Genomic DNA, 27497 nt, shown 5'->3' with positions numbered 1-27497 from the left:
AGATTTGCATCCTGGTCAGTGCAAAATGACTTGACGAGATACGCAATGATGTCAACGCATCCAAGCCACCAGAAGTAATCTTGCGCCCGAGGCCCCGTAGAGCGAAAAGTGTGTTCTAAACTCCCGAGATTTTATTAGGATTCTCGAACTGAAAATTTTGTTTGACTCCATTGTGGACCATTTTCTCGTCAATTTCCCGGGAATACCCTTTAATCATTATGCCTATGATACGGGGACGTAGCGCGTCTAGAGCTACGTTATGAGTAAGCAAGCAGTGCAACTTGGCAACTGTAGCTTGGGAGGAAAAAAAAACCAACGTAATTTTTTTGAAAAAAGTCACCAAGAAAATATATCAGGTCAAGATCTGTCAAAGAAGTAAGGGGTCGTTCCATAGCATAACAAAGACGACCTAATTATTTGAAATGACCGCCCTTTTGGACCTTAGTTCTGAGATTGGCCGAGAGATGTCTTATGCGCGTTGGGAAGTAAACTTGAAAATGGCGTCCGTGAATAGCGGTATGTATATTTCAGTCTCTGTTTTGACAACAACCTTCATTTGAGTTTCGCCAGCATCCGTTGCCCTTGTAACCCACTTTTGCAACAAGGTCACCCGCTTGCCACCTGGGTATTTTGGGCCACGAAGTAAAGCGGCGTGACATTTTACGTGGTCATAGGATAGGTCGAAGTTCGTATTGTTGTTGTGTTCGACTCGCTCTCTCCCTCTCCCTCTCTCTCTCTCTCTCTCTCCCTCCTCGAGTTCTGTCTGGATGAGGCTTCCTCAGATGATCAGCGAGACTTGCGCGACCTTTATTCACTCATTAATGCGAGCGGCGACGGCCAGCTAACCCCATTTTGACCTGATTAGAGCGCAGGTAAATGAGAGGGAGTCCTGTCAAGACACGACTCGTCAGCGTGACACCGAAGGGCGATTTCCCTCGAGTCTGTCGTCAGGATGACCGCCTTTATTTACGACCTCTTTGGTATTGACGCCCAAAATGGCTTTCTATTTTAGAGCCGAGGATGCCCTGAGTCGAGAATGACCTGTGGAGGCGTGTTCGAGTTTCGTTAGTGCCGAGGCTGGGTTTAAGGTCGAGCCTTTTCTGCCATAGCCTAACATTGGCTTTGGTCTTTGAGCCTGTCCTTGTCCCAGCTTCACCTCCGATGGAAGCAGCCCCTGCAGAGGCTTAGACCGGCGAGGGCTCGGTCGAGGAAGCGGTTTTCATTTCATGTTGTTTAGCCCTAGACAAAGTAAAATTAGCCCTAGGTAGGCATGGATGATGTGGCCGGCCTAGGTTTTGCTAGTTGTCTGGCCTCTTCGGCTCGACTGCCTGCAAAGGAGCCGGGATGCTCACCGCCTTAATAACTCAACCTATTTTAGCTTCTGCATGGAATCATTTTATGTTTGATGTATGAATGAGTCAGTAGTATAGCTTAGGCTAGTAATGTCTGTATTATCAAGGTAATGTTACGGTGCTATTTCCTAATGCATTTCTACCCATTGGCTTATTGAAGTGACAAACCACTTGTTTTGTTATCTCCTCCCTGGCCTTTGCTCAGTAATCATGGGGACCCCAGTGGGAAACACGGATTTTTTGGTGGGGGCAAAAACCAAAAACCGGTGCAATTCACCAGTCTGCAAGGTAGGGAGTGGATGAATCACAATACCAACATTGAAAGAAATTACTTTTGTGTAGAAGCAGTAAGAATTGGAGAAAACTGTGTAAAGCACGGAATTGTAGCAAGGACAGTTACCCGGATGCACCTTGACCAAAGCTAGGTTGCCAGTTCCTTAACAGGCTGGTGGGGCTTTCCCCCATGACCGGATTTAATGTGGCATAAAAGATAGTGCAGTAAGAGGGATGCATCTTGACCCAACTTCAGGTGCTAGGACCTAACAAGGAACAGGGGCCAGACCCCCATTTAACCAGAGCTAGAGACCCATAAGTTATTCAAGTAGAATACAGATCTTCGGTCAATGTCCAGAACAACTCCGCGGTGAGATATAAGAAAAAAGGTTACATTATAATTTTCACATTATAAAATAATAAAACTGTCTCTGAACACTTTTTGAGGAGATTCACCATATCCGAGATATTAATGATTATCTAATCGGCATCCTCGAAAATTTTCTAAGTCGTTTGTTTACATCCAGTAGCACTTCGTGAACTTGATCTTACTGGAGTTAGTTCGAAAATGAGGTTTTTTACCGTAATGTTTCTCATGTTTCTCAGAAAAACTAGTTCCCAATCGAATGATTTTCGATTTTTGACTTATAAGGTTAGACAATACCTGTCCCCAACCCCCTCCATAGCTAATATGGCAAAATTGTGGGTGTTTCCTCATCATAAGAAGTGGTCTAAAACGCTTTAAATATGAAAAATATTACATTTTACTTTTAATTTTGGTACTTTATGCATGCGGAGTTCTTCTGGACATTCACCAGATCATCTTCTCTTCCTCACATTGCACACAGGAAAGGGGGACACCGTCTGCCTCACCTTTAGCTTAACACGACAGTTTATCTGTTACCTTTTAAGTTGGGAGGCACACAGCTACAGGGCACACATTTCCTCTTAGCCTAATCCCAAGCCTGATAAATTCATTCAGTCAAGATTTAAAAAATTTATTTTATTTTATTTATTTTTTGAGAAGGTTATTTTATTTATTTATTTTTATTTTTTTGAGAAGGAAAGGCATTACGGTATTGGAAATGATACTTACCTCCAGCCAGATAGTTTCAGGAGTAAATGCAGAGTAAGGGGTCAGGGCTACTGTAGGCATTTCAGAGGGCATATGACCTAACCACACTTACCTTTACCAAACCTAACCTTGGATGTTGTGTCCTAACCAGGCCGAGGGGAGTTCAGCCCCATTGGACTACCCCAAGCAATTTGGCAGCCGTTTATAAACCAAAGAAATTCATTGTGAAAACTGGGATCGGTTGGAAAATATCCTTGTAGTTTAGCATTAGATTTTAAAAGGTTTTAGGCTAATTGTTTGAGACTAGTAGGTGATCATTATGTAATATGAAAACCAAAGATCTCCCACAAGCACCTAAGAATGGTATGTGGACTAGTACCTATCACCTTCCTTATCCAGAAACTTGAGAGAAAATGTTGCAAGCCTTCATTTTGGCATTTATTGGTTATTCACCCGCCCCTTTTGTTCAGCATGTAAAAATATTGATTATCCTTTTACAATTTTTTATATATTAGCTAGAGATTAAAGTTTCATAGCATTTCCTTTATGGTTAGTTATCATTCCATATGTATTTATTTAAATAAATTATCAACAGATGGTTTTGTTTGTTACTCATATGGCAGTCACATAGGCTAAAGAAATTAGTGCAGCGTGGGGTATATCCACCTATGAGATTTTTTTCTGGTAGATCTGTATAATTGTGCAGTTTACAGTGAACCAACATTAATTATAATCGATATGATAGTACTGTATTACTACAGTAATTAGTTCCCTCACCAACAGACTACTGTTTTGAGGTCTCCCACGTATTGATGAGTTGACCATGCATATAAGCCGTTAAACCAGGTTGTGTTGGAAAGTACTGAATTAGCAGGTTTAGGGTAGACCATGTTTAAAGGTTGATGACCCTAGTTATTGCAGATTAGGTGAGAGTAGCTTGTGATGATGCAGTTATTCATAAGGCCAGCATTAGATGTTTATGCTGTGGCTGTTAAAAGTAGATTTGTTTCCTTTTCAAGGTTAGGTCTCGTGCTGTTTTGCAAGATGCCAATAAATGTACTATTTCTGTAGTATAGTTATTTCTCTGTTTCCCCAATTTGAACATTTTTCTTTTCATCTGTGCCACTTCTTTTGGAAATTAATAGGCCTTATATACTAAATAAATGCTAGTTATAAAAATACATCATTGTTATCTACATGCAGTACACTGCAGGCATTACTCAAGGTTCTTTGCAACTACCCTGCAACCTTTAGCTGCAAACCCTTTCATTCCTTGTACTGTACTGTACCCATGTTCATATCTATCTTCCATCTTACTTCCCATCCTCGCCTAACAATTGTTCTAAGTGCAACTGTGAGATTTTCCTCTTGCTACACTTTTAAAACCACTTTATTCCCAGTTTCCTTTTCAGCAGTGAATGACCTCATAGGTACCAGTGCATGGCCTTTAAATTGGTAACTCCAGTATTCATTAATGATGGAGGTGGAATAGAAGAAAGATCATTTGGTTAAGTTAATGAGAAGTAACAATTTAGAAATAGCATTAGGAATCCTGGACCACTCAGGTTGAATGCAGTCCTTAACTCTAGCCTAGATGAGGAGTACTTAGACAGTTTCATTTTATTTTAGTAATTTAATTTTTTAAATTAATTATCTTCATCATGTTAATACCATATTATTATAATGCTGAGCTAGAAGAATATTAACTTGCATAACAGTCTTCCACAAAATAGATTACAGGTTCACAATCCCTTATCTGAAACCGTTGGGACCAGTTGTGTTTTGGTCTTTAGATTTTTTCAGATTTTGGAACTGAAGGTTGCTCCATAATTACACAAGCACATGTTATTTCCAACAAAAACACTGCATAAATCTAAAAAAGTATACAGCATCGAAAACCCTAGTGCAAATGCAAGCTGCAGCCTGTAGCTGTGGCCGAAGAAATAAATAATGAGCAGGCTGCCAGATGTTTTGGAGGAGGCAAAAGCAACATCTGAAACTGGCAAAATCACACCTTAACTTCCTGTGTTTAATTTGCTACATTCACAAAGTTGTATTTTTTAACCCAACTTTCATTGTTTACAAAAGAAACGTATCACAGAATTAAGTTTCATTCAGCAACTAATGACTGTGATGATATCGGTAAAAGGCAGTCAGCCGATGATTTTAGGAATGCAGATGGCGCATGATCTCCATGTTCATATTTTATAATGTTATGATAATGTGACAGTATAGGCAGTCCCCGCTTATCAGTGGCATCAGTTGACAGCAGTTTCGGTTTTATGACACTTGGCCAGTGGCATCATTAACCAGATTTTCGGCGCCGGTAAGCGATTTCTGGCGCCAGTTAGTGGTTTATTGGCGTTGGTAAGCAGTTTATTGGTGCTGATCGGTGCTTATGGCATTGTAAAACGCCATTTATTACCGTTATTATTGTGACATTCCGGTTAATGACGATTTTCGGTTATCGGCGCTCAGCTGGGAATGGAACCCCCTAACCGGGACTACCTATATATGCAGTAAAATTGGATACAGTAAGGAATACATGTGTTTTTGAAATGTCATTATTCTCAATACAACTATTATTCAACTGTAGTAAATGAAAATCTGTCAGTGTAACAACCTAAACGGGCCCAATAGTTTTTCTCACACATAGATTTTATAGCTAATTCCTGTAGTAGGATGCTACCCCCTAAAATTAGGTTAGAAATTATGTTTTGAAAAGTCGCATGATTATATACGGTAAACACATGAATTTTCACACTAAGTGGGACCATAAATGACATTACAGTTCATCGACCTTAGTACAGTACCTTATATTGACTTTCCATCCTCTACTCAAAATTTAAATTTTAGAATATCCGATAAAGGATTACAAATCTGTACTGTTATGGGAAGAAAAATTTAAAATATAAATATAAATATTTGAAATACGCAGCAAACTTCTTTTATGCTACAGTAGAGTTGAAAGTGTGTACCGTATACATAATTCATAAGCATTATCAATAAATAGAAAGTTATATAATTAAAAATTCATATATACATTATCCATTTGTTAAAATATACCAAATGGGTATTTTATATAATGGTTGTAGGGTTATGTAAATTGGAAAGGGGATTTTGTAGTAAAAATAGTGGGTTCATTGTTTGCAGTTAATTTTACATTTCAACCCCTAAGAAGGTTATCATTGCAGTACATCTCATTGTAATTTATGTTCAGTATTTGTTTTGTATTGAGAGACCTGTTACTTTTTGGTATATTAATGGTTTCACAATTTGAATGTACAGTTTTCAATGCTTATCCAACCTTGCATTTGGGTTTTATTTGCTTGTAAAATTTTGTCAGTAACTTGCAGCATTTAAAAAAATAGTTTCTAATGCATTAAAAGTTTTTATACAGTGTCCAGTGCTGTACCATCTAATATCTGTTAACTGATTATAATTTTTATAAATTTGTATATATAACCCTGTGACACAGTATATCAGCAATTTTCATGACTTGATTTGAAGCTTCCAGTATTTTGACTTTTTAATGCTAGGCGTGTTCTGTATTGGTTTTAAAGCTTTTATTACTAAGAAAATGTCCCAAGTTCCCCATATTTTGAAAACTGGTTTGAATTATCCATAAATGTGTACAGAAGTAAAAATTCTTTACTTTCAGTATTTTTTTTAATTTTCTAGATATTTTACTTTAGGGTGTTTTAAATTTTCATTTTGCCCCATTTAACCTTGTTTTGTCATTTTATAAAAACTCATGTTCAGAGCCTTAGTCTAATGTTACTGTTTTTGTGAAGGATCCTTAGCAAGTACTGGGTAAATGGTCTTTCAGTAGAAGTTTTAAATATCCAGAGATGTTCTCTCAGAAAAGAATCAGTTCTTTATTTTTCATGTTTTTCCTTCATTTATTAATCCCTGGGAACTGCTGTATTTTGCAAGTGCAACCTGTCCTTCATATAGACAGTCACTGTAGTGGTGATTCAGAGCATTAATAATTGAAGTAAAGCAGTTTGGTACATCCATGAAACAAATTGTGTTAAGGAGGAGGAGGTATTTGTTAGTAAAACATCAGAAGAGGAGCATTTGCAATAAAATTTATGATAACGTATATAATTTTTATTAGGTGGAGGGAGAGAGATCCATGCTCTTGCAATTTAGATGTTGCCTTTTAGGGTCCTTCTTAGAATAGTGAGGCAAGGAGAAAAGATGTGTTATAAGCTCATCTCTTATTTTGTAATGAAAATGCTTAGTAGAAGCCACATATGGACAGTGGATAAATAATGGAGTACCTAGGGTATTGTAGGATTGTCTATCTTAAGTATGTGTGCTTTATGTGTCACCAACCTACTCTTTTGTGTAAATGGTCATGTGGGGTGTCAACAGTTATTTACATGGGCTACAAAGAGACGTGATTGCATTGGCTGTTATTTTTATAGTAAAAGTAGTACTGCATAACATGATTAATACTTGTGCATACAGTACTTTATAAAGGAAGTACGTACAGGATTTTTTTCTTTATGAAGACTATATGATACTGTGCCTTTGTATTTTCTTTATAAAGATACTGTACCTATCAGCAGTTAAGCATCCCAAAAACATCTCAAGGAATTTCTTTCTTGTTTCTATTATTTTTGGAATCATTACACTTACAAAAACAAGTTTGAAATACTGTATTCCATCACTGTTTAAGTGTAATATATAAAATTTATGCAATACATAATCATTTCTTTAATAGGAAAGTGTTCTGTTCTACACATCTGAATAAACCACCCAATTTGTGGAAAAATGACATTAGAAAATGACTTGACAAAAGATACTGATAGAGATTGTTGTAGAGAGAACAAGGAGTGGTTAAATGCTCTTTGAAAACCACACTTTTATTTCTGTCCCACTTCTTCAGGTGATTAATTGGATCACATATTATATATATCAGGCATCTAATGGATAAGGGTAAATCACATATAATAGAAAGGAGATTTCATTTCCCCATTGTATATGGTTCAGTCTTTCATTGCCATGGTATTTTGATTAAGTAGGAATATTTTAGTATTCTATAATTACAGTGCATTGAAAGATGAAGAATGGAAGTATTCACATAGTGTATAATGAACTTTCTACTAGTATATACTGCAACAGAATATATATCATTCTGAAAATGCTATAATTGCTTCAAGTAAAATTGCTGACGCCTGACTAAAAATGAGTTGTTGCTGCTGCTTCTGTGCCCTTAGCACTAACTATTTTACTGATGCTTTTGTGGAATTAGTTTTATCCTGTCTGGGAATGGAGGGCGGAAGTTTCTGTCGTTCGTTTTCTTACCCAGGTCTTTGGTCAGAATGGTTATTTTTTTGTTCTCTTTGGTCTGGTGTGTGCTTTTCCCTTTGATTTTAGGCTAACATATGTTGAGAGTGGTATTTTACTAGTTTATGGTGATATGCAGTGGAGACATTTTGCTCTACGGTCATTTGGTTGCTGAAGCCATGTTGAAGTAAAGCTACTAACATGCATGTTTAGCTTATGCTGGTGATAAGAGAGGTGGTGTGATCAGGTGAAGTCATTAACATGCAAGACAAGTGTTTTGTTCTACAGCAGTTTTTGCCAGAATCCATGTTCAGGTTTGGTGATGCTGTGAGAGGTGATGTGAATCATTGTTGGATTGTGAGAATATTAGGGATAAGGCTACAGGGTTAAAACAATAGTTGCAAATTTGTGGACTGTTTTTGAAGCATAACCATACTGCAAAATTTTTTAAGCATAACCATACATATTATTTTTTAAGCATATCCATACTGTACAATAATACAGTAGTACAGAATATATGTACCTATTTTGTTTTTATGCTGGAATTTGGAGCCTAAAGCTTACTAGTAATTTCCACCAATTTTAAATATTTGTTAAGGATCCGTGTTAATGCTGGATAGATTTTTACATTGCAGTTAGTTTTTGCTGTGCAGTTTTGTATTTAATTTTTCTGCAACTTTCTCCCCACCTCTGGATGAATTTCACTGCGTCTCCTCTTTACTTAAAGAGTTTGATAGAAATTACAAGTATCCCAGTGAATGATTTGGTGGGTCTTTGATGGTCATTGGAACATTGTTATTGACCTCTGTGTTGAGAGGTACATTTTAGTATGTAAAGTGGCTTTCCATGGTTATTCGCTTGCACTTAGTATTTATTTGTCTTACAGAGTCTTGTAGCTTCAGTGCAGTATTTCCAGTAGCATTGGTATTTCTGCTTACTGAGGTTCCATTGTCTGTGTAATTTCCATTGCTGAAATATTCTGTAATTTGCTGTCTTGTATTCTTGTTAAGGCTTGTTGCTTTTCTCCAATTCTTAGTCATGGAAGGTACAATGATTTTTTTTTTTCCGTTGGTATTTCAGGTATGGCAAATGGAACCAGTAAGCCTGGCTACATCAGCAGTTTCATGTCATTCATAGAGAACCAAGATTCTGTTAAACCTGTCACCTCGTCTAGCAAGTCGGGTGAGTTTGCATTTGGCATAAGGAAACTGGTTACTGGACAGTTGCATTCTCTCAAATTCTCATGTGTCCCATCATGACTGGACAGTTGCTTTCCACTAATTCTACTGCGTGTTGTCCCACCATGTCACTAGCCTAATTTAGATACTTGAACGGAAAGGGGTTTAGTTTCACTTTCCACTTAACATTGTATGTGACCTGTGGTTAACCACATTTCTTTTGGTTGGTTCCCTTCATGATTTATTGTACCTAAAGTTTCAGTAAATTTGCACACACTCTTTCACACACACACACACACACACACACACACACACACGCTTTTGGGGGCAGAATCATAGACAGCCACTCCTGTGTAAGATTTGAATATCATAGCACATGAAATAGAATACAGTACATCACATCTTATTCACTATTAATATTTAAGTATGTCATGTTTCTCGTGATTTTGTTTTTCAGTGAATTTGAACTTTTAATGTTTTTTTTTTTTTTTTTTTTCAGATTAATGTATTCAATGTATGTTGAGTTGTTGTCTTTTCACCAAAATTTTCTTTTGTTGAAATTTTAATATGAATTGCAAGTGACTGACACCCCAGATTCTTTGTGCTTGAAAGTTGATGTATGAATTTATTTGTTTAATTTGTTGGCAGCACACTAGCATCATTGGCTTCTTTTGTGTATTGTGTCGTATCCTTGAAAATGAAGCAACCAGTATGGATGGTTTTGTTTCTTTGTAGTTCTGGTTCATGTAAGTCCAGTATTTGGATGCTGAGAGAATGCGTAAGGCCACGAGTTTTATCTGCACTCACTGGATGTCACTGGGCCTTCATGACTTGTATGAGGGCTCAGAAGCCTATGGAGAGGGCATAGGTGAGAACGTTGACCAAATTGGAATTTAGGCCAAATGCATGAGGTGGAAAAGATTGGAGAGAACCTGCCAAACATCTTTACATCACAAAGGGAGAGCCTTATTTCAGAACAGGAATGATGAAGTGTTACTCATGTTTAAGAAAAAGTGGCTGTAGACTATTCATGAATGTAATCCTATGCATTACAAGTTTGGATATTGACATTTTGTCAAAAGGAAAAACTGTGAAATAGAAAAGGCTAAAACTACAGTACAGAGAACTGGAGAGGCAATTTTGTTTGAAGGGCTATGGACTGAAAAAATTATCATGCCCTCAATTTAAAAATGTTTTCTTGAAAGAGATCTAATGCATGTCATAGCATCTTTCCCCTATATAAATGGATGATATGCATTTGCAAGAACACTTTTTTTTTTTTTTTTTTTTTTTTTTTTTACACACTGTATGGTTGGTTAGGTAGGTGTATGTTTATTGGTTTTCATGTTTGTTGAGATTTGTGTAAGTTTGATTCATAAGTTCATAAACTGGCGTCACAGACTCGCCCCAATTTTGATTGGCAGAATTTTAAAATTGAGTGTGAAAATAAGGTTGCGTTGCAACACTTTTCACTGGTTGATGCCCTTGTTTTGGATGATGTGCTGTGCACATTTGACTTCTCATTGCAGTGAATGAGTGTGGCTTTGACTGCTACAGGATATTGATTATTGTAGTTTTTTCATTCATTTATTTTAAAAATACTTTTATTTTGTGTTTTCAAGTTTATTGATTATAATATTTAGTAAGGTTTTCTTAAGCTGACATTCAGCAAACTGAAAACTTCAGCTTATCATCAAGAAACATGAGATATTACTGCCCAGGTGTATTTTGTCAGGTACTTTGTTTCAGTGCACTGGTGCAGTATTTCAAGATTTTGTTAGTATTGTTTGTAGGGTTATGCAATAATTTTTTTTAAGATCTTGGATAAAGGAAAAAATAACTACCAAAAGAGGAAATATTAGAAACACAGAATAACACTGCTGTTTTGCAGATAAGAAAAAATAACATTGCTGTTTTGCAGATAAGAAAAAAACTTTAATCTTCAAAACCTGAAAATATTTTACCCATTGTTACCATTTGTATTTAAAAGTACCATATGAACATCGCACAAAGATATTTGATTAGAGGCTCTTCGTTGGGCGAGTCGGTAGAGCTGTGGACTACTGTAGTACTTGCTAGGCCCAAGTTCGCGTCTCTGGCCAGCTGATGAAGTGTTAGAGGAATTTATTTCGGGTGATAGAAATTCATTCCTCGCTATAATGTGGTTTGGATTCCACAATAAGCTGTAGGTCCCGTTGCTAAGTAATCAATTGGTTCTTAGCCATGTGAAATAAGTCTAGTCCTTCGGGCCAGCCCTAGGAGAGCTGTGAATCAGCTCGGTGGTCTGGGTAAACTAAGGTATACTTAACTTATTTGATTAGGATATTGTTGCTATTGTGTGGTTTGCTTGGTAAAACCATTCTAACAGAGTGTAATTTTACTTTTTGTCAGCTAATTATGTTCTCTTGAAGTCATAATCATTTAAGGAGAGTGAAAATATTGGTAATACTGATAACATTTTTTGTATGAATTTGTTTGCTAACTCATCTGCTGTAATCTGCTAATATGGCAATAAATCTGTGTAACTATGAAATTTTTTTAATGTTGCTTTAATTTAATATTTGAATTATAATTTATAAACTTAATTCAGAAGGGCTAGTGCTGTCAGTGTACCTCATGTGGTGCACTGTAGGCATTACTTACGGTTCTGTAATTGTTAGATAGTGGTGGGTGGGTTTGTGAAGTTAAAATAAAATCTAAACTCGGCATTTACAGTTGGTTTGTTTTGTAAATGGGAGGTTTTTGGTTTTGGTTTTGGTAATGCCTTCTTGGGTGGGATGTGTGTGTGTGTGTGTCTGAGACTCTTACAACTGTGGTGCCATTATTAAATGAGGGGGGATGGTGTTTAGTACGACATAACATTCATTATTGGTAAAATCAGCTTGATCCTTGTGAGTGGAATTATGTTGTGTCTTCTAATGGATTGGTGTTTAACTCTCCATGGGTAACACAGTTGAATTATATCTCGGGTATATTTGAGTTACTTAGTCATGAAGAGGGAAGCTCATTTTGATGCAAAAAAGTAGGCTTCTCAAATTACAAACCTCAGCAATTGTGGTGCTAGCATATTTTGAGGGGGAGGGGATCACCAGATGATGTTTTAGGAGCAGTGGGATTAACTTTTTAACGCATTGGAAGTTTTGATGTGTTAACATGCTGGAAGCTTGTGTTACTACAGGAAAAACTTAGGAATAAGATAAAAATTGTATACTTTGATAACACTAAAGAATAGGAAAACATTAGGTAGAGAGGATTGCTTTGCTGTTGGTCAGTTTTCAATAATGTTTACTAGAATAATAGAAGCCCTGAAGGGTTTTTAATAAGATTACTATGTAGGTTGTAAAGGCAAAACCATATACCAGAGTAAAGTCTAAAAATATGGAACAGTAAGGAAAGCATATCAGAATTTAATTTTAAATCTTGGATAGTACCAGCCACTATATAACCTGGGAGATGCAAAATTATACAGTTCCTGCAGTTTGACTCTGTGCTGTATGTGCAGTAACAAGCCCACCACTTGAACAGTAAAAAAAAAACATTTGTTAAAAAAGAGTATTAATACTAAAACAATTAAATTTTTATGGAGCACACCTATTAGTCAGTAATTCTTATTATGTCCTCCATGACTTTGTACACAATCTTACATGCTTTGGGACTTTTATCAGTTTGGCAGAGCCTGGGATTGATGCTACCCCAAATATTTGTGCATCAGAATGCTTTGAAAATCGCTGGGGAAAATATCAACCAAGAGAAATTGACCAACGGACAACTGAGCCCAACCTCCCATTCAAGGGAAATGTAGGGACAAGGGGGGTGGAAATCACAATGGGAAAATTATCATTTTCCAGGCGTGGATGACCTAGACTGTATCAGGATTTGCCTGTTTGAACCTACATCTATATTCGTGTATTAGAATGGAAATAAATTGACTGGGAAAAATTGACTAATTGACAACGGAGCTCTATCCTCCTATGCAATTGGGTAAATGTAGGGAGATGGACGGGGAGAAATCTAGGTGAGAAAACGATAGGTGTCCAAGCAGAATGCATGAATGACCTTGGCTGAAATTTTGCTTGTTTGAACCAGAGAGCTGTTGTTTGGAATATTACTCAGAAATCACTGTGACAGGCCAAGGCCTTATACAGCATATGCTGACATAGTGCTTGTTATTGAGTGCTACAGGTCAGGTTTAAAGACAATTGAAATTGGCCAACAGACTTGCGAAGCCTCTGGTAGTACAGAGCTTTCTCAAGAGATAGGGAGAGGGAGGAGAAAGATTGACCAGTGCACAAGGACAGGGAGGGGAGGGGAGGCAAGTCTTGGTAGACCCTGGAACCCTTAACCTTATGGAGAGGTTGAAGTAAATCCAACCACTGGTGCCAGGCAGTTTTTAGAGGAAAATCCTGATCTCCCACATAGTCCCTTCCTTTGTACAATTCAGTATTATTTAAACAGGCAGCATGGATTTATAGAAAGCTCTTGTGAAAAAGAAGCTGGTTTTAACTGAAACCCATAAGAAGAAAAGGCTTTCTTGTTAATGTTCATAATTGATGGGGTTAAATGAGTAAGTGTTGCTCGTTGAATAACCAGTCATTCACGAGTGCTGTCAACCCTTCTAAAGTGTGCCGAGATTCAGAGTGCGAAGTCAGATTGCAGGAACTGTAATATAAAGTACTAATCAGTGTAAAGGCTAGGTGCTTGAATGATTTATTTTTGGGTTTTAATCGAGACAGGTAACTGGAATATATCCCTAGGTTGTTTTTTGGTAATATGAGGGGCATTCAATAATTAATGCAACATCATTTTTTTCTTGGCCAATTTTCGTTCAAAAAATGTGAAATTTTGTGTGCGACATCCTTAACTATTCCTGCATTATGTCATGTATTTTCATTAATTTCCAGTAGACGGCTGCAATATAATCATCTATCAAAAGAGGGTATGTTACTGAGGTACATTACAAACAAGGAGCGGTGATAGAATTCCTTTTGTTGGTAAAAGATACTATCACAAGTATTCACAGGTGCCTGCAGGATTTCTACAGAGACCTGGCAGTGGATAAAAACACTGTGAATCATTGGGGCTGGCTGCACACAGCTGTAATGCCTGCAGTGGTGGAATGTGCGGGGAACCCAGCGGCGCAAAGTCGTGGACAATTGTGTCGGCACTACTGACAGAGATATCAAGTTGAGCAGCGAAATTGTGATTCCCCGATCACCTTGAGTAAGTGTCTGCACTTTCCACCATTGCACACTTCACAGCTGTGTGTGGCCAGCCAGGGGGCAGATCAGACAGATTGTCATGTCCTCCTTCTGATGATGATAGACACTTCGCCCAATGCCAGTGTCCTTTTTATCCACTGCCAGTCTCTGTAGACATTCTGCAAACGCCTGTGAATATTTCTGACGGTCTCTCTTTCTGGCAAAAGGAATTCTATCACTGCCCTTTGTTTGGAACATACCTAGGTCACATACCCCCTTTTGATAGCTGATTAGTTCAGCTGTCTATCACAAAATTTATGAAATTACATGACATAACGTGGGAATAGTTAAGGATGGTGCATGCAAAATAAAAAAATTTTTGAACAAAATTTGTCCAAGAAAAAAACTGTGGCATTATTAGTTGAATGCCCCTCTTAGAATTGGGTAGATATCATTTAAACATATATTTTGAAGAAATTTGAAATAATTTGTTGGTTACCTAGCTGTCCACAATTTAGGGTCCTGTTGTAAGTGTTAATCAAGGGGCAAGGCTATCTTCGAATTTCAAGGAATGATCAAAATTTGAGTTATTGACAGTTTTAGTTTTGGGCTGTTTAATGTCTAAATAAATATACCCTGAAGTGTCGTTGCTCAAAAAAAATTTTTAGACGGGTTTATTGACATTTTGTTCATGGCTTATGAGCCACAGATTGTCACAAAACTTATAAAGATTTTCTAATCCAGTTTAGTTCAAAATCATTGATATACTTGTGTTACCCACCAAAATATTTCCATTTTTTGTCGTCATAGCATCGAGGAGAACATGAGATCAAAGTATCTCACTCAAGACTTCCTGTTCATCTCGGGCTCATGAAAGTGGCACCATAGATGTACCGCGGCAGACAATTTACAATCACCACCCTACTTACAGACACTCAGAGATACAAACAGACAGGGTCACTAGTTCAAATTTAGCTCTGCGTGCATATTTCGTTAGTAAGAATTTTGCAAAGAACAGAAGAATATGAGGAAGAACCTGTTCCTTTAACCTCTTCCCTGGTTATCCTGGCTATTCTAGTGATTAACTACAGTACCATGTATTCTTCTTACAGTCATGAGAACACTCGTTCGTACTCGTAAAATATTCCTATTTATTTCTACCTTCCTTATTTAATGCATTCTCTGATGAATTCCCATTTTCTATATTTCCTTTCAATTCCCATTTTCTATATTTCCTCTCAATTCCCGTTCTGTATATTTCCTCTCAATTACCATTTTCTATATTTCCTCCCCACAGGAAACGTTTAGTATTTATTTTTATCGCTAGATGGCAGTGTGTATTGTTTACTTTGTGAGGTTCCAATGTCAGACGCTGCTCCTGCGAAATTCTCTCAGGTTCATAACTTTCAAAAGCATGGAAAAAATACTAAATTTTGAATGTTGCACAAATTAAATTTTATTTTCTTTTTACCCTTCTAAATTCTTTGTAATAATGCATGACTTAAAAATACATTGAAATAGTATAATCTGTGACTACCGAGTAAACTCGGTAATGTAAACAACAATGAAAGTTATGCAACTGGAGAGAGTTTTGCAGGAGCAGCATCTGAAATTGGAAGTTCACAAAATAAGCAATGCACACTGCCATCTAGCAATAAAAATACATACTAAACATTTCCTGTGGGGAGGAAATACCATATTGGAAACCAACTTACAAACAATTCAAGATACAAACGACCTTTCAGAACATAACTCGTTCGTAAGTTGGGTAGTGACTGTACATATATTTTGTATGTCATTTATTAATACAGTTTTATATTTCTTGACTTATTTTTTTATAGTAAAACAACCACAATATGTAAATCAACATGCTATACGAATGAATAACAATCTTCCTCGTCACCATTCACATACAGTATACAAAATTTATTGAGACAAATGAAGTCATTTACAAGTCAATTTATTTTGTTTGACAAATGTTAAATATAGAATGAATGTGGTTTTATTTTCTTGGGGTATCTATACCGTACAAGGTGCCTATTCATGATTAAAAGAAAATATGTAAGTTTATGGCAACATTTCCTTCGGGCACGCTATGTAGTGCCGCAGTGTACTTCGTGAGTCATGTCACACCCAGCTTTTCAGTGCATTTCTGAGTACAGTTTTATATGTCATAATAGGAATAGAGAAAAGATATACGTATAAAAACTATATACACTATGAGAATTGAAAAGACAAAAGAAATTGGAACAAACGGTGAGAGTCTCCACTAGAGATATGTCATGAATGTCAATCACCCAAGAGGAAACCAAGCAGGAAGCAAATTTCTTTTTATCTGATTATTTTGTGAAAGCATGTTCATTATACAGTTTTTTCTTTTATACTTCATTTTCATTTATTCACCATCATGCGAATGACCTATTTGGTCCCAGTTCTAGGCCTATGGCCTAGACCTGGTATTTCATATTAATCCTTCGGGCCAGCTCTATGAGAGCTGATAGGCAGCTCAGTGGTCTGGTTAAACTATTTTAATAATAATAATAATAATAATATAGTTATTACAAAATAAGCAATAGAAGTAAAGGACCATACCTCCAAGAAGAGTGAACCAAATTCAGTGGAACTTTCACAGCATGTAGTATAGCTGAATATCTGTAATTTAATGCAAGGAAAAGTATTTTTGCATGCAATTTTTTTATATATATATATTTATGAAAATTTTCTTTTCTTCAATTGCAAAATTTATAAACTTAAGAGGTCAAATTTTTTTTTATTCCCTAACACAGGTATTTTCAGTATTAGTCATTTAGTAAGTGGTAAAAATTTGAAGTAGATCCCATCAATCATAAGGTAGCAGTGGCCATATATTTTATTATAGGGCCTTATGGCAGCACCACCCCCCTGTAGTTTCAGTCCAGAAATTATCTTTGGCTTGCTTATGCCAAGGTATACCAGTTTAGTGTTTTATGCTGATTGTAATCTGCTGTGCTGTTTATGTTAATAGAGTTGATGGACAGGGTTGATTTCTGGGAACTAATATTAGGCTAGGTGTAGAAGTTGCTAATCATTGGAGAGCTTATGTCACTGGTTTATCACAGGAAATCTGTGTTACACCCAAGACTTCAAGTAGCATACCTTGGAAGGGTTTCCTTTTTCCATAAATTTTATGTTAACTGGAATGGGAGCAGTGTTTTGTGCACTCAGATTTAGGAGACACATGGTCCAGGGTGTCAAGCTTATTTTCAAGGCTTGACTGCTATGTAGAAGGAGCTCATTTGTTGTGGTGGGACGTTTTAGAAATCTTAGCTAGTGGAGAAACACCAAAATTTTGGGTTCTCTTAAGAATCCTGTTTTGAAAATTATGTTGGAAGAGTGAAATTGGCATGATTTTATTTCCATAAATTTTTTAGGCTTTACTCCAAGAGTAAAATTAGTATGATTTTATTTCCATAAATTTTTTAGGCTTTACTCCACTTAGACTTCCTATTCACACAGATTAACTATGCATATGAAATATACTAGAGTACTGTATGATGTTTATAGACGAGCACATATAATTTGCTCTACCTTACAATGTACAGTGTGGTAAAATAAAGGTACTAGAAAAAATGTCTTACACAAATGTGCAGTGTTGTGTAGGGCAGCTCCTTATGAAATACTGTACAGCTGTACTGACTTATCCTTTTTATTGAATGTACACAATAGTTCAGCGTTGTCGTGCAGAACAATTACAGTCAACAGGAAAGTAAGGTATAAGGTACAAGTCCCATAAGAATATTGTCATTCTTAACACAGTATTAAATTATCCATTATCCATTCATTGAATTTTAAAGACCAGTTTATAAAGTAAGATAACAGGTAGGTGTAATAATTGTAATTGCCTCTGTTGAATTACTAAATGATGCTATATTAGGTAAAGCCAAGGGAAAATGAGCTGTAAACATTATATCAAGTAATGTATAGTTTGGCATATGGTAGTCTTTACGTATGTCCTCTTTGGGTGTACAGGCAGTCCCCGGTTAACGGCGGGCTCGGTTAATGGCGCTTGTCTAGCGACGAAAATCTGCCATTTTCGTCACCGAAAATTGCCGATTTCCACTTATCGGCACCGATAATTGGGTGTTGGTGCCAATACATACCTAACAGAGGCGCCGATTTATTTTTATTTATTGATTTATTCGACACCGATAACTGAAAATCGGCACTTTTCGGCGCCAATAAGCCCGAAAATCGCTGGGAATCGCCGATTTTCAGTTAACATCACGCCCCCAGAACAGAACCCCCGCCGATAACCGAGGACTGCCTGTACAGTATACAGCTAATGGGAAGGGGTCAGTAATGGGATTGGATGTTACGGTTAACTAGGCAGCAGTCAGTGTGATAGGATACGGGTCATGTCTTACAGCCATATGCTTTAGAATCTAATCGGGATTCATTTATTCAGCATTCTGTTTAACAGTTTCACTACTGTATTTGTTTTATTCTTTTTTGTATTGGTAATTTTATTGAAAAATTTGTACCCAAGGAAGTTGTCTTTAAGGCCAAATTTAAGTTTTTAATTGGGAAAAGCACTGCTGTATTGTCATTTTATTATACTGTAAACATTGGCATGAAGTCATTTAGATCATATCAGAAAGGTAATGAAAGTAATAAGTATGCTTCTGTGGAAGAGCTCATTGTTAGAATACTTATTTGAAAAAACATTAGCAAAGGAAATGTGGCAAAACATAGATAAGGAAAAAAATACTGTATGGTATATATGCACATGAAAAGTAGCCGAGACGAAGAAAATTACGACAAGGGAACAAAGACTCAAGTGGCATCCGTAGTGATCCCTACATTTAGATCACAGGAGTATTCCCTATTAATAAGGCTGAGGCTTCATAGGGGGTTAGTGCAGTCATTGCACCTCACTCAGTGCGCTGTAGGCATTACTTGGGTCTTTGCAGCATCCCTGTGCCCCCTAGCTGCAATCCCTTTCATTCCTCTTACTGCACCTCCATTCATATTCTCCTCCATCTTACTTTCTACCCTCTCCTGACAATTGTTTCATAGTGCAACTTCAAGGTTTTCCTCTTGTTGCACCTTAAAGATCATTTTACTTTGGCCAAAATCATATATTCCTAATAGGGTTGATGAAAAAAATGTTCATGACAGTTTGGAATTAAGTATACCTTAGTTTAACCAGACCACTGAGCTGATTAACAGCTCTCCTAGGGCTGGCCCAAAGGATTAGACTTATTTTACGTGGCTAAGAACCAACTGGTTACCTAGCAACGCGACCTACAGCTTATTGTGGAATCCGAACCACATTACGATGAGAAAGAAATTTGTATCACCAGAAATAAATTCCTCTAATTCTTCATTGGTCGGTCAGAGAATCGAACACGGGCCCAGCAGAATGCTAGCCGAGAACGATATCGACCCATCCAATGAGGAACTCATGACAGTTTAAGAGTTGATTTTTCATCAGAGATTCTGTCATCCATTAGAGTGATTCAGCCTCTGTTATATAGTATTAGAGGTTCACAATCCCTTATCCTAAACTTTTAGAGCCAGGCTTTTTTTTTTTTTTTTTTTTTTTTTTTTATAAGAACTGAAGCTTAATTATACTTACACATTTCATGTACAACAAAAAATATTTTAAAACCCAAAATTATACAGCATCCTAAGAATGGTTCAGAAGATGAACCCTGTTCCATATGAATAAGTTCATCTTCTGAACTGTAATAACCTACCAGTATGTATTCACTAGCATCTGATCTCGTGTATGCTACCCTTAGTGTTTTGTCATCAAAACATGATTTTCATCACATATTGTATTTCACAGGTGTTCTATTATCAGTAGATTACACTACTATGAGATTCACAGCCAGTGTCCGGTGTTTTTCCGGAATAGAATATTATCAACGTACCTGACAAAGATGACACTTTGTCACAGGGTATCTTACATCCCTACCTTATTTTTGACTGTATTTTATATTTCGAAGTTGCATAACTCTGGTAATTATAAGAGTAACACCGACTTCTTGTAGACATTGCCAGCAAACTCAGAGGAATGTCTTTTGAAGATATCATGACGTAACTTTTGACATCATTAACTTGCCTCCTCCTCGATGGTTAATTGGCTATTCCTGAAAAAGTCAACCTCTGGCAACAATGAAATACAACCAATACTCCTTGTTTGCACTTTGTAGTAGTGGTAGTAGTACTGTAGTAGTAGTAGTATATAGGATTTATGCCATGAGGTCGAGTAACCCATCTTCTATAGGCTATTTTTCGTTTGAAAGACGATAATGCTTGTTAATATACCTTTGCAATTGGGTGGATTCACTTTATTGTACTCTTGGTGTCCGAAAAAGGGGAAAAATAAATGGTCGCTTGACTTTTGCTGCATAATGTATGAGCAGCAAATTATTACTGTTAATATTTTCATTTGATAATAATTATCAGGTTTTATGATCCCAGAATGACTTTGTCTAATCATAGAGACAAACAGTTGCTTATTGTAGGTCGTAATTGGATGATCTGCCAATTTATCACTTTCAGTTGAGAATCATTCAAGTGAGAAAATTGAAGGACCGAGTATACTTATACTTTTTAGTGTGCAAGCAATCTTGGTATTTAAAAGCCTACCAACAGTCGAACTACCATGTCGGTATTGTTTTGTGGAATATGAAAACAACTTTCATTATAATGCTACAGTTCAGCCATTGTTGTACTCTGTCACTAAGAGGACAGTAGTGATCATATGAAATGACATGCCCTTACATGGATTCTTTATTTAATATAATTACATATGAGGAAACTTGACATTATAATCAATGGGTGGATTATGGCGTTTCGGGCTAAGCCCAAGCACTGGGACGTATAGAGGTCATTCAGTGATGTATTATAACCCATGACATTTTTTTTTTTGGCAAAACAAGTTTTAATGGTATTCTGCAAGTTATATTTTACTAAGAAATCAACAACTATTGCTTTATAGAGCATATATAATTATCTTTCTGCACCTTATGGAAGTCAACAAATGACAAAAACTTGGTAGCCTTGGATGTCTGGGTGTACTCCTTACCCAAAAAAAGGGCCCTATTATTCATTTACCTGTTCAAGCTTACGTAGGCTTTGTCATGGGCCTCCTCAGTTCTAAACAATTGTGCAAGTCGAATCACAAAAGCTGTCCTGCAACCACGGGGACAATGACCTATCATAGCCGCCATTCTTGAAGCCTTGACAAGATGTGAATATTCATTCAGAATTTCAGAGACAACTGTTTGTCGTCATCACCTTGTGGGAGGAGTCGGGACGTCATATGTTTACGTCACATATAACTTTGAACCCATACATTAGAGTGTTCCGCCACTGGCTGCTGCTTTATTTTACTCTTATGAATATACTTTTTTCTAATATAAGTAATAAGGAATGCTGCCAAAAATTAGGTAGGGATGTAAAGTATACTATGGCTAAGTAATATCTTTGTCAAATTCACAGAAAACAAGATATTCCGGAAAAACATCAGGGCAAAGGCTCTGAATCTCATAGTTAGCTATGCTCAGTGTGCAAGTTTCATTTTGATAGATTATAGTAGGCTAGGCCTCCTGTGCCTGCCCCAGTTTTGACAGATTCTGTTGATAATTCATATTACAGCACATCTAAGTTCTTTTTAACTTTAGTAATAGGCCTAGAAGCTAAAGTTCTTTAGGCTAATGCAAATCGTCTTACATTCAACTAGGCTTATCAAACTTGTGTCTTGTCTAATGTTTCATGCAAAACAGTATCATGCAAAACACTAGTACTGTTCAGTGTAAATAATAACAAAGTACTGACACATATGAACTGATGTTAGCCAAAGTCATTTGCCGTATCACGTTTATTAAGAGTTGTGTTAAAGGTTGTCAACTTATTTAAACTAATTGATTCTTAATAATGACTTCCATAAGTAAAATTAAAATATATTTTTATTCATCTTTTTCACGGTGAAGGTCGTAAGAAAGAATACCCCTAAATTTAAGCTGCAGGTTATAGTTGCAGCTGAATAAAATGTATAATGTGCAGGCTACAGTATGTTTTGGAATATGCGAAAGCGACATCCATAACTAGGGAAAAACACCTGTATTTTAAAAGTAATTGCTTTTATTAATCAATTAATTTGCATTTTTAAACCCAACTTTGTTAATTTACAAGAAAAGCATATCTCCGAATTATGTTTCATCCAGCAGCTACTAATGGCTGTGAGGATGTCGATAGTGGCTGAGATTTTGAGAATGTAAAATAACCAAATGCAAATGGTATATGATTCCAACATTTATATGTATAATATATGATATGATGTAACAGTCAATGTAGTGTAATTGGATGCAGGAAGCAAAACAAGTTTTATTAAAATCATTATTATAGATAAGGCTGTACTGTTTGATTTTTGCAAATGGATAGAGTACTTCCCTCAACAAAAAATTTTGGTTTTTAAGTGATCACAAACCTCTTCTGTATTTCATTTGTTGACTGTGGTGCCTCTCCGTGTTAGATTTCATTTTAATATAATAGAGTATTTACTTGTGTTTTTAGCTTTTTATCAAATGATGTGGATATCTAAGTTTGATATGCAGGACAAAATAATGTATACTGGATTTCGTGCAGTTGAAAACATCAAATCAGAAATGATAAGTTTATTCTTGATGTAAGGTAATTCTATAGAGCTCCCATGAGCAACCTGTTGGGACTCTTGAGCTTATTTTATAGTTAGACTTTGTTGAAAAGGAAAAAGTTTCCAGTGTAGGTGTATTGCAAAACTGTTTCATAGAGCTGTCTGCTCAAGTCACTTCAGAATTTAGAAAGATGAAACTGACTAATCCCATTCCCATGTGAAAAGTCCCTTAAACTTTTCGCAAGTCCTATACGTTCTCAATTGTGCATTAATAGAAGTTCTGGTATATTTGTAAGGACAAATTTGTTTATGTTGTAAATTTCATATCTTGAGAAATTTGCAGAAATGTTGGTGCAGTAGCCTCAACCAAGGTGATTTGTCAAAGTTTGTCTAATATGGTATATTATTTTAAAATTGTGAGTGGTTTTTTAGGCAGAGACTTGGAGCTAAAACATGCTGTTTTGTTGAAGTTTTATAAACAATTGGCTTAATTTTATGTATGGAGGGATGCTATTTTTATACACCTTCAGGATAGCTAATCTCTTGTTTCTTTTTGGTTTCAGGAGAACCGGCAACACAAATGGCTTCTGCTGAAGATGATGACCCTATAAAGATCTCAAGGGAAGATGCTTCTGAGGCAGGGGAAGCTGAGATCTCTTCAACTGGTGCTGACCTTGATCCCCCAGAGGGTGAGGTTCCACCCACAGACCACAAAGAATTGGATCCGCCAGAGGAAGAGGTACCTCCCACAGACCATACGCCGTCTGATAATATAGCAGATGCCACTGACTCGTGTGAGGCAACAGTAATTTCTGATAATGTTGAGAGGCCCCTAATTCCTGATACTGAAAATACCAACAGTTCAGAAGCCACTAATAATAGTGATGATGTGGCTGCCGGTCGAAGGAATGTTGCCAGGAGAGGGAGGCGTAGAAGTTCAGTCACTGCAGGGAAAGGATCACCAGACAATGCTGGTAGTGGAAATGGTAAGTTTGGAGTCAAAAATTTAGAAAAAAAATAATTGTTTTGAGCAAAAGGTTGGAATTGGAAAAAAAATAAATGATTTGAGCAAAAGGTTGGAACTCCCTTTATCATTTGATGTATGGTTTGGAAAAGAATATGTCCATTCTGGGCCACTGTTTGAGAGAGGTGAATTTTGGCTGAATCTTAGGCCCGATTGTTGTCATCATCAGTAATTTAAAAAGTTTGTAGGTTATATTCTCTCTGCACTTGATCAATGTTGAAACCTTTTTAGTGGTCTTTTATTATACCATTTAAGAGTCCCCACTGATATGGAGGTTTGCATATTTTGTAATTTTCATGAGAGCAAGCATATGTTAATAATAATCATCAGCACCATCACTTCCAGTGCCATGCAACACAAGGGTCTTTGTAAGATTACGCCACTTATGTACCTCCATGCGATTTTGCTGTCTCAGATATCAACTCCCCTCCTGCCATTCTCATAATTCTTATCTAAGTAGGTGTAGGAATTCTATTCTTCTGGTGGTTAGAGGAGCACAGTATACTAATAGATTCTTTATTTCTATTGTCTGTTGTGTCAGGATTAAACCCCATTTCTTTTTTAGTAGTTTTCATCTTGAAATCCAGGTTTTAACATTGTTGATAATGGTAGTCACAGGGTTACCAGATGACAAACTTCTTGTGAATACCATCATGACTATATATTTAATAAATTTGTATTATGTTGTGACGCTTTAAAGTTTTCATTTATGACATGAAATTCCTGTGCAGTGAGAACTTACTCTCCCAAGTACAAACTGCTTGATTCATTACAGTTTGTCAACAATATATCAGAATGGATTAATTCTAGATATGCTTCACTTAGCTTATATTTTATGTTCATGCACTGTATTCATTTTATGTCTCGGTAGCATTTGTATTGACAGCTTTACAGTATACAAAAAAGAAAGAAGAGCTGAGGTTGTTGGGAGTATAATACAGTACTTTGTTATGCAATTGTTCTTTGAAAAGAGAATAGACATGTCTCTTGTATCCAGATTCTAGGAATGGCCCAGTAGCTTTGTTCTTGAATGAGAAATGTACTCCGGAAATATTTTCCACTGATAGTTTGCTAAAACTTTCAATTTGTCATTGCCAAGAGTTTCTAGGACCTTAATGATCAGTTGTTTCCTTTCAGAGAGTGTTCCTGCCCGAGAAACGCCACGACGAGCAGCTCGCTATATTCAGCATTACGGTAACTTTGACATAGAGGAGTCAGATGGTTTGGGAGACTCAGATCCAGATTACAATTTGTCTGATTCAGATGATGACCCTGATTTTAATCCTCTGAATAAACGCGTGAGTGTTCAGCTTAAGACAATTAATGTGTAAATGGTATTTTAGTATTAAGCATGAATGAGCCAAAGCCTAATCCAAAATTACAAACTCAATATGGAGAGAACAATTCTTGGTTGGATCTTTCTGTTCTATGGGTGTGGCAGCTTTGAGTCTTCCTTCTCAGTTTGAAGGGTTATTCATCTGTTGCCCTATAAGAGAAACCAGTTCTTAATGGAAAATTGTAGATAGTACTACAGGTTTTTTTCGCTTGCTCCATTAGCCCCAGCTGTGTTATGTATGATTTTTTCAGATTTGTACATGTGTGAGGGGAAGATAATGAGGGAAATAAATAGCTTTATGTGAGAAGACAAAGAGGAAATTTTTTATGAATGGCTGCACCTTGCAGGGGTGAAAATGATCTCATTGATGACTACTTGTTTTTAATATGCCAAAATACATTTTAACTGAGTACTCATTACCAGTGTTTGTTCTCCTCTCTTCACTCCAGTTGAGAGAGAGTGAGATCCCCACTGTTAAACTGTTAAATATAGCTATATTTTTGTGCAAGTAGTCGTGGGTCGGTACTGGACATAAAAAATGATCGCTTGGATGACTGTCTCGTGTCTTGAATTTAGTTTTCGTCAGAATTCTTTTTGCTGCCCTGCCATTCGTTGGTTTGTGCATTCACTGGTTTGGCTGTTGCTATATCTTGTTATTGTGAATTTGGCATTTTGTTAGGATTTCTTCTATGGCAAGAGAAAAATAGAGCATTAGATTTTGTAGGAATTATTTTTGTGTAAGCAGAATATTTTCTTTTGAGGAAGAAAAACACATTTTGTACTTATTGTAGGTCAGGAGTGCAATCTTGCACGTAGATGTGAAGAGTGTAGGGAGTGGTTGAAGGGTTTTTTGCTTAAATTCTTTAAAAACAAGAAGATGAGGGAATTAGACAGATTAAGGAAATGATTGGTTATATCAAGACATAAGCATGGTATTTCTCCTTTTCTGGTTGCCTTCTCCTTCAAATGTGTCTCTTCTTCTGACTCTCCCCTCTTCTCATCCTCAACCCAGACTTGAGCAGCCATCTTTAGCTTCACCTTCTGCTCCCCTTTCGGTTTAGGAAAAGCACATAGAGAAATTAGAGTAGGATGTAATCCTTATTCTAGAGCAGTGTTTCTCGACTTTTTTTTTTCTTCAGGGTGCACTTGTAGAGTAATTAAAACTGGGGCACATTTTGGATTTCAGTAAAATAAAATTAGCCATAAAATTGCAAAATAGGCATGTGAAAAAGAAGTTCTTGAAATAAACATTTATTTTTAAGACATTACAATATATTTTATATTCAAGTATACCTGTGTGAAGCCTGTGCTTGATGTGCTTTAGCAGTTTTTTTAATATTAGGCCTTATATGTGATACACATACTTTCATTTCCTCATCAATGCATCTAATACTTGATTTATTTTTCATTTTTTGTTGGTAAGTGTAGAAAATCCTAATTCACAGAGGTATAGAGGTATGATGCAGAAAACTGCTGTAGAACATTAAGTGGTTTACAAGCTATTGAAGGATTTCTTTGATGGAAATCCAAAATTGATGAATGGGCATGTTTTCATGTTTTGATTGGTAAGCCACAATCAGTAGATATGGTGGCCAGCTCTTCTCCTGGTAACGATAAGCCAATCATCATTTGAAACTTCAGTAACAGGGCTGCGAATCCAATCATATTGCACACTGTTTATGGATGGAAAATGATAACTCGTTACTTTCCATAGTTGTTCAGTGATCCACTATTAGAGGGATTAAATAATTTACATATCCTCTTCTAACCAAAGGGAACATTGCCAAACAACCTGAACTTGCTTTCCTTTTCCAGATCATTAACTTTTTCTGGAATGCTTTTATTTTGTCAGTCGATGAGAGGAGATTTTCATTTCCCTTTTGCACAATTTCCCCATAGTGGGGTAGTACCGTCAGTGCACCTCATTCAGTGCAATGCAGGCATTACTTAAGGTTCTTTGCAGCGTCCCTTCGGCCCCTAGCTGCAACCTCTTTCATTCCTTTCACTGTACCTCCATTCATATTCTCTTTCTTCCATCTTACTTTCCACCCTCTCCTAACAATTTATTCATGATGCAACTGCGAGGTTTTCCTCCTGTTACGCCTATGAAACTTTTCAC

At 36.6% G+C, this 27497-nt stretch overlaps 1 protein-coding gene across 9 annotated transcripts in view; it reads left to right on the top strand.

Annotated features, from left to right (window-relative positions):
• The first annotated feature begins 273 nt into the window (after positions 1–273).
• Positions 274–27497, top strand: part of LOC136841729 (glutamine and serine-rich protein 1-like) — a 132013-nt gene continuing 104789 nt past the window's right edge. The window contains exons 1-4 of one of the 9 annotated variants that reach the window (XM_067108979.1): positions 274–516; positions 9079–9180; positions 23582–24004; positions 25180–25340. In XM_067108979.1, the coding sequence (XP_066965080.1) occupies positions 423–516; positions 9079–9180; positions 23582–24004; positions 25180–25340 (780 nt within the window). In that variant the 5' untranslated portion in view covers positions 274–422. The other 8 variants (XM_067108972.1, XM_067108976.1, XM_067108975.1 and 5 more) reach the window with 8 other exon arrangements.

This window comes from Macrobrachium rosenbergii, chromosome 9 (genome assembly GCF_040412425.1).
Source record: "Macrobrachium rosenbergii isolate ZJJX-2024 chromosome 9, ASM4041242v1, whole genome shotgun sequence".
Taxonomy (NCBI): domain Eukaryota; kingdom Metazoa; phylum Arthropoda; class Malacostraca; order Decapoda; family Palaemonidae; genus Macrobrachium; species Macrobrachium rosenbergii.
The sequence above is the reverse complement of the archived record's forward strand: the minus strand, read 5'-3'. Positions and strand labels throughout refer to the sequence as shown.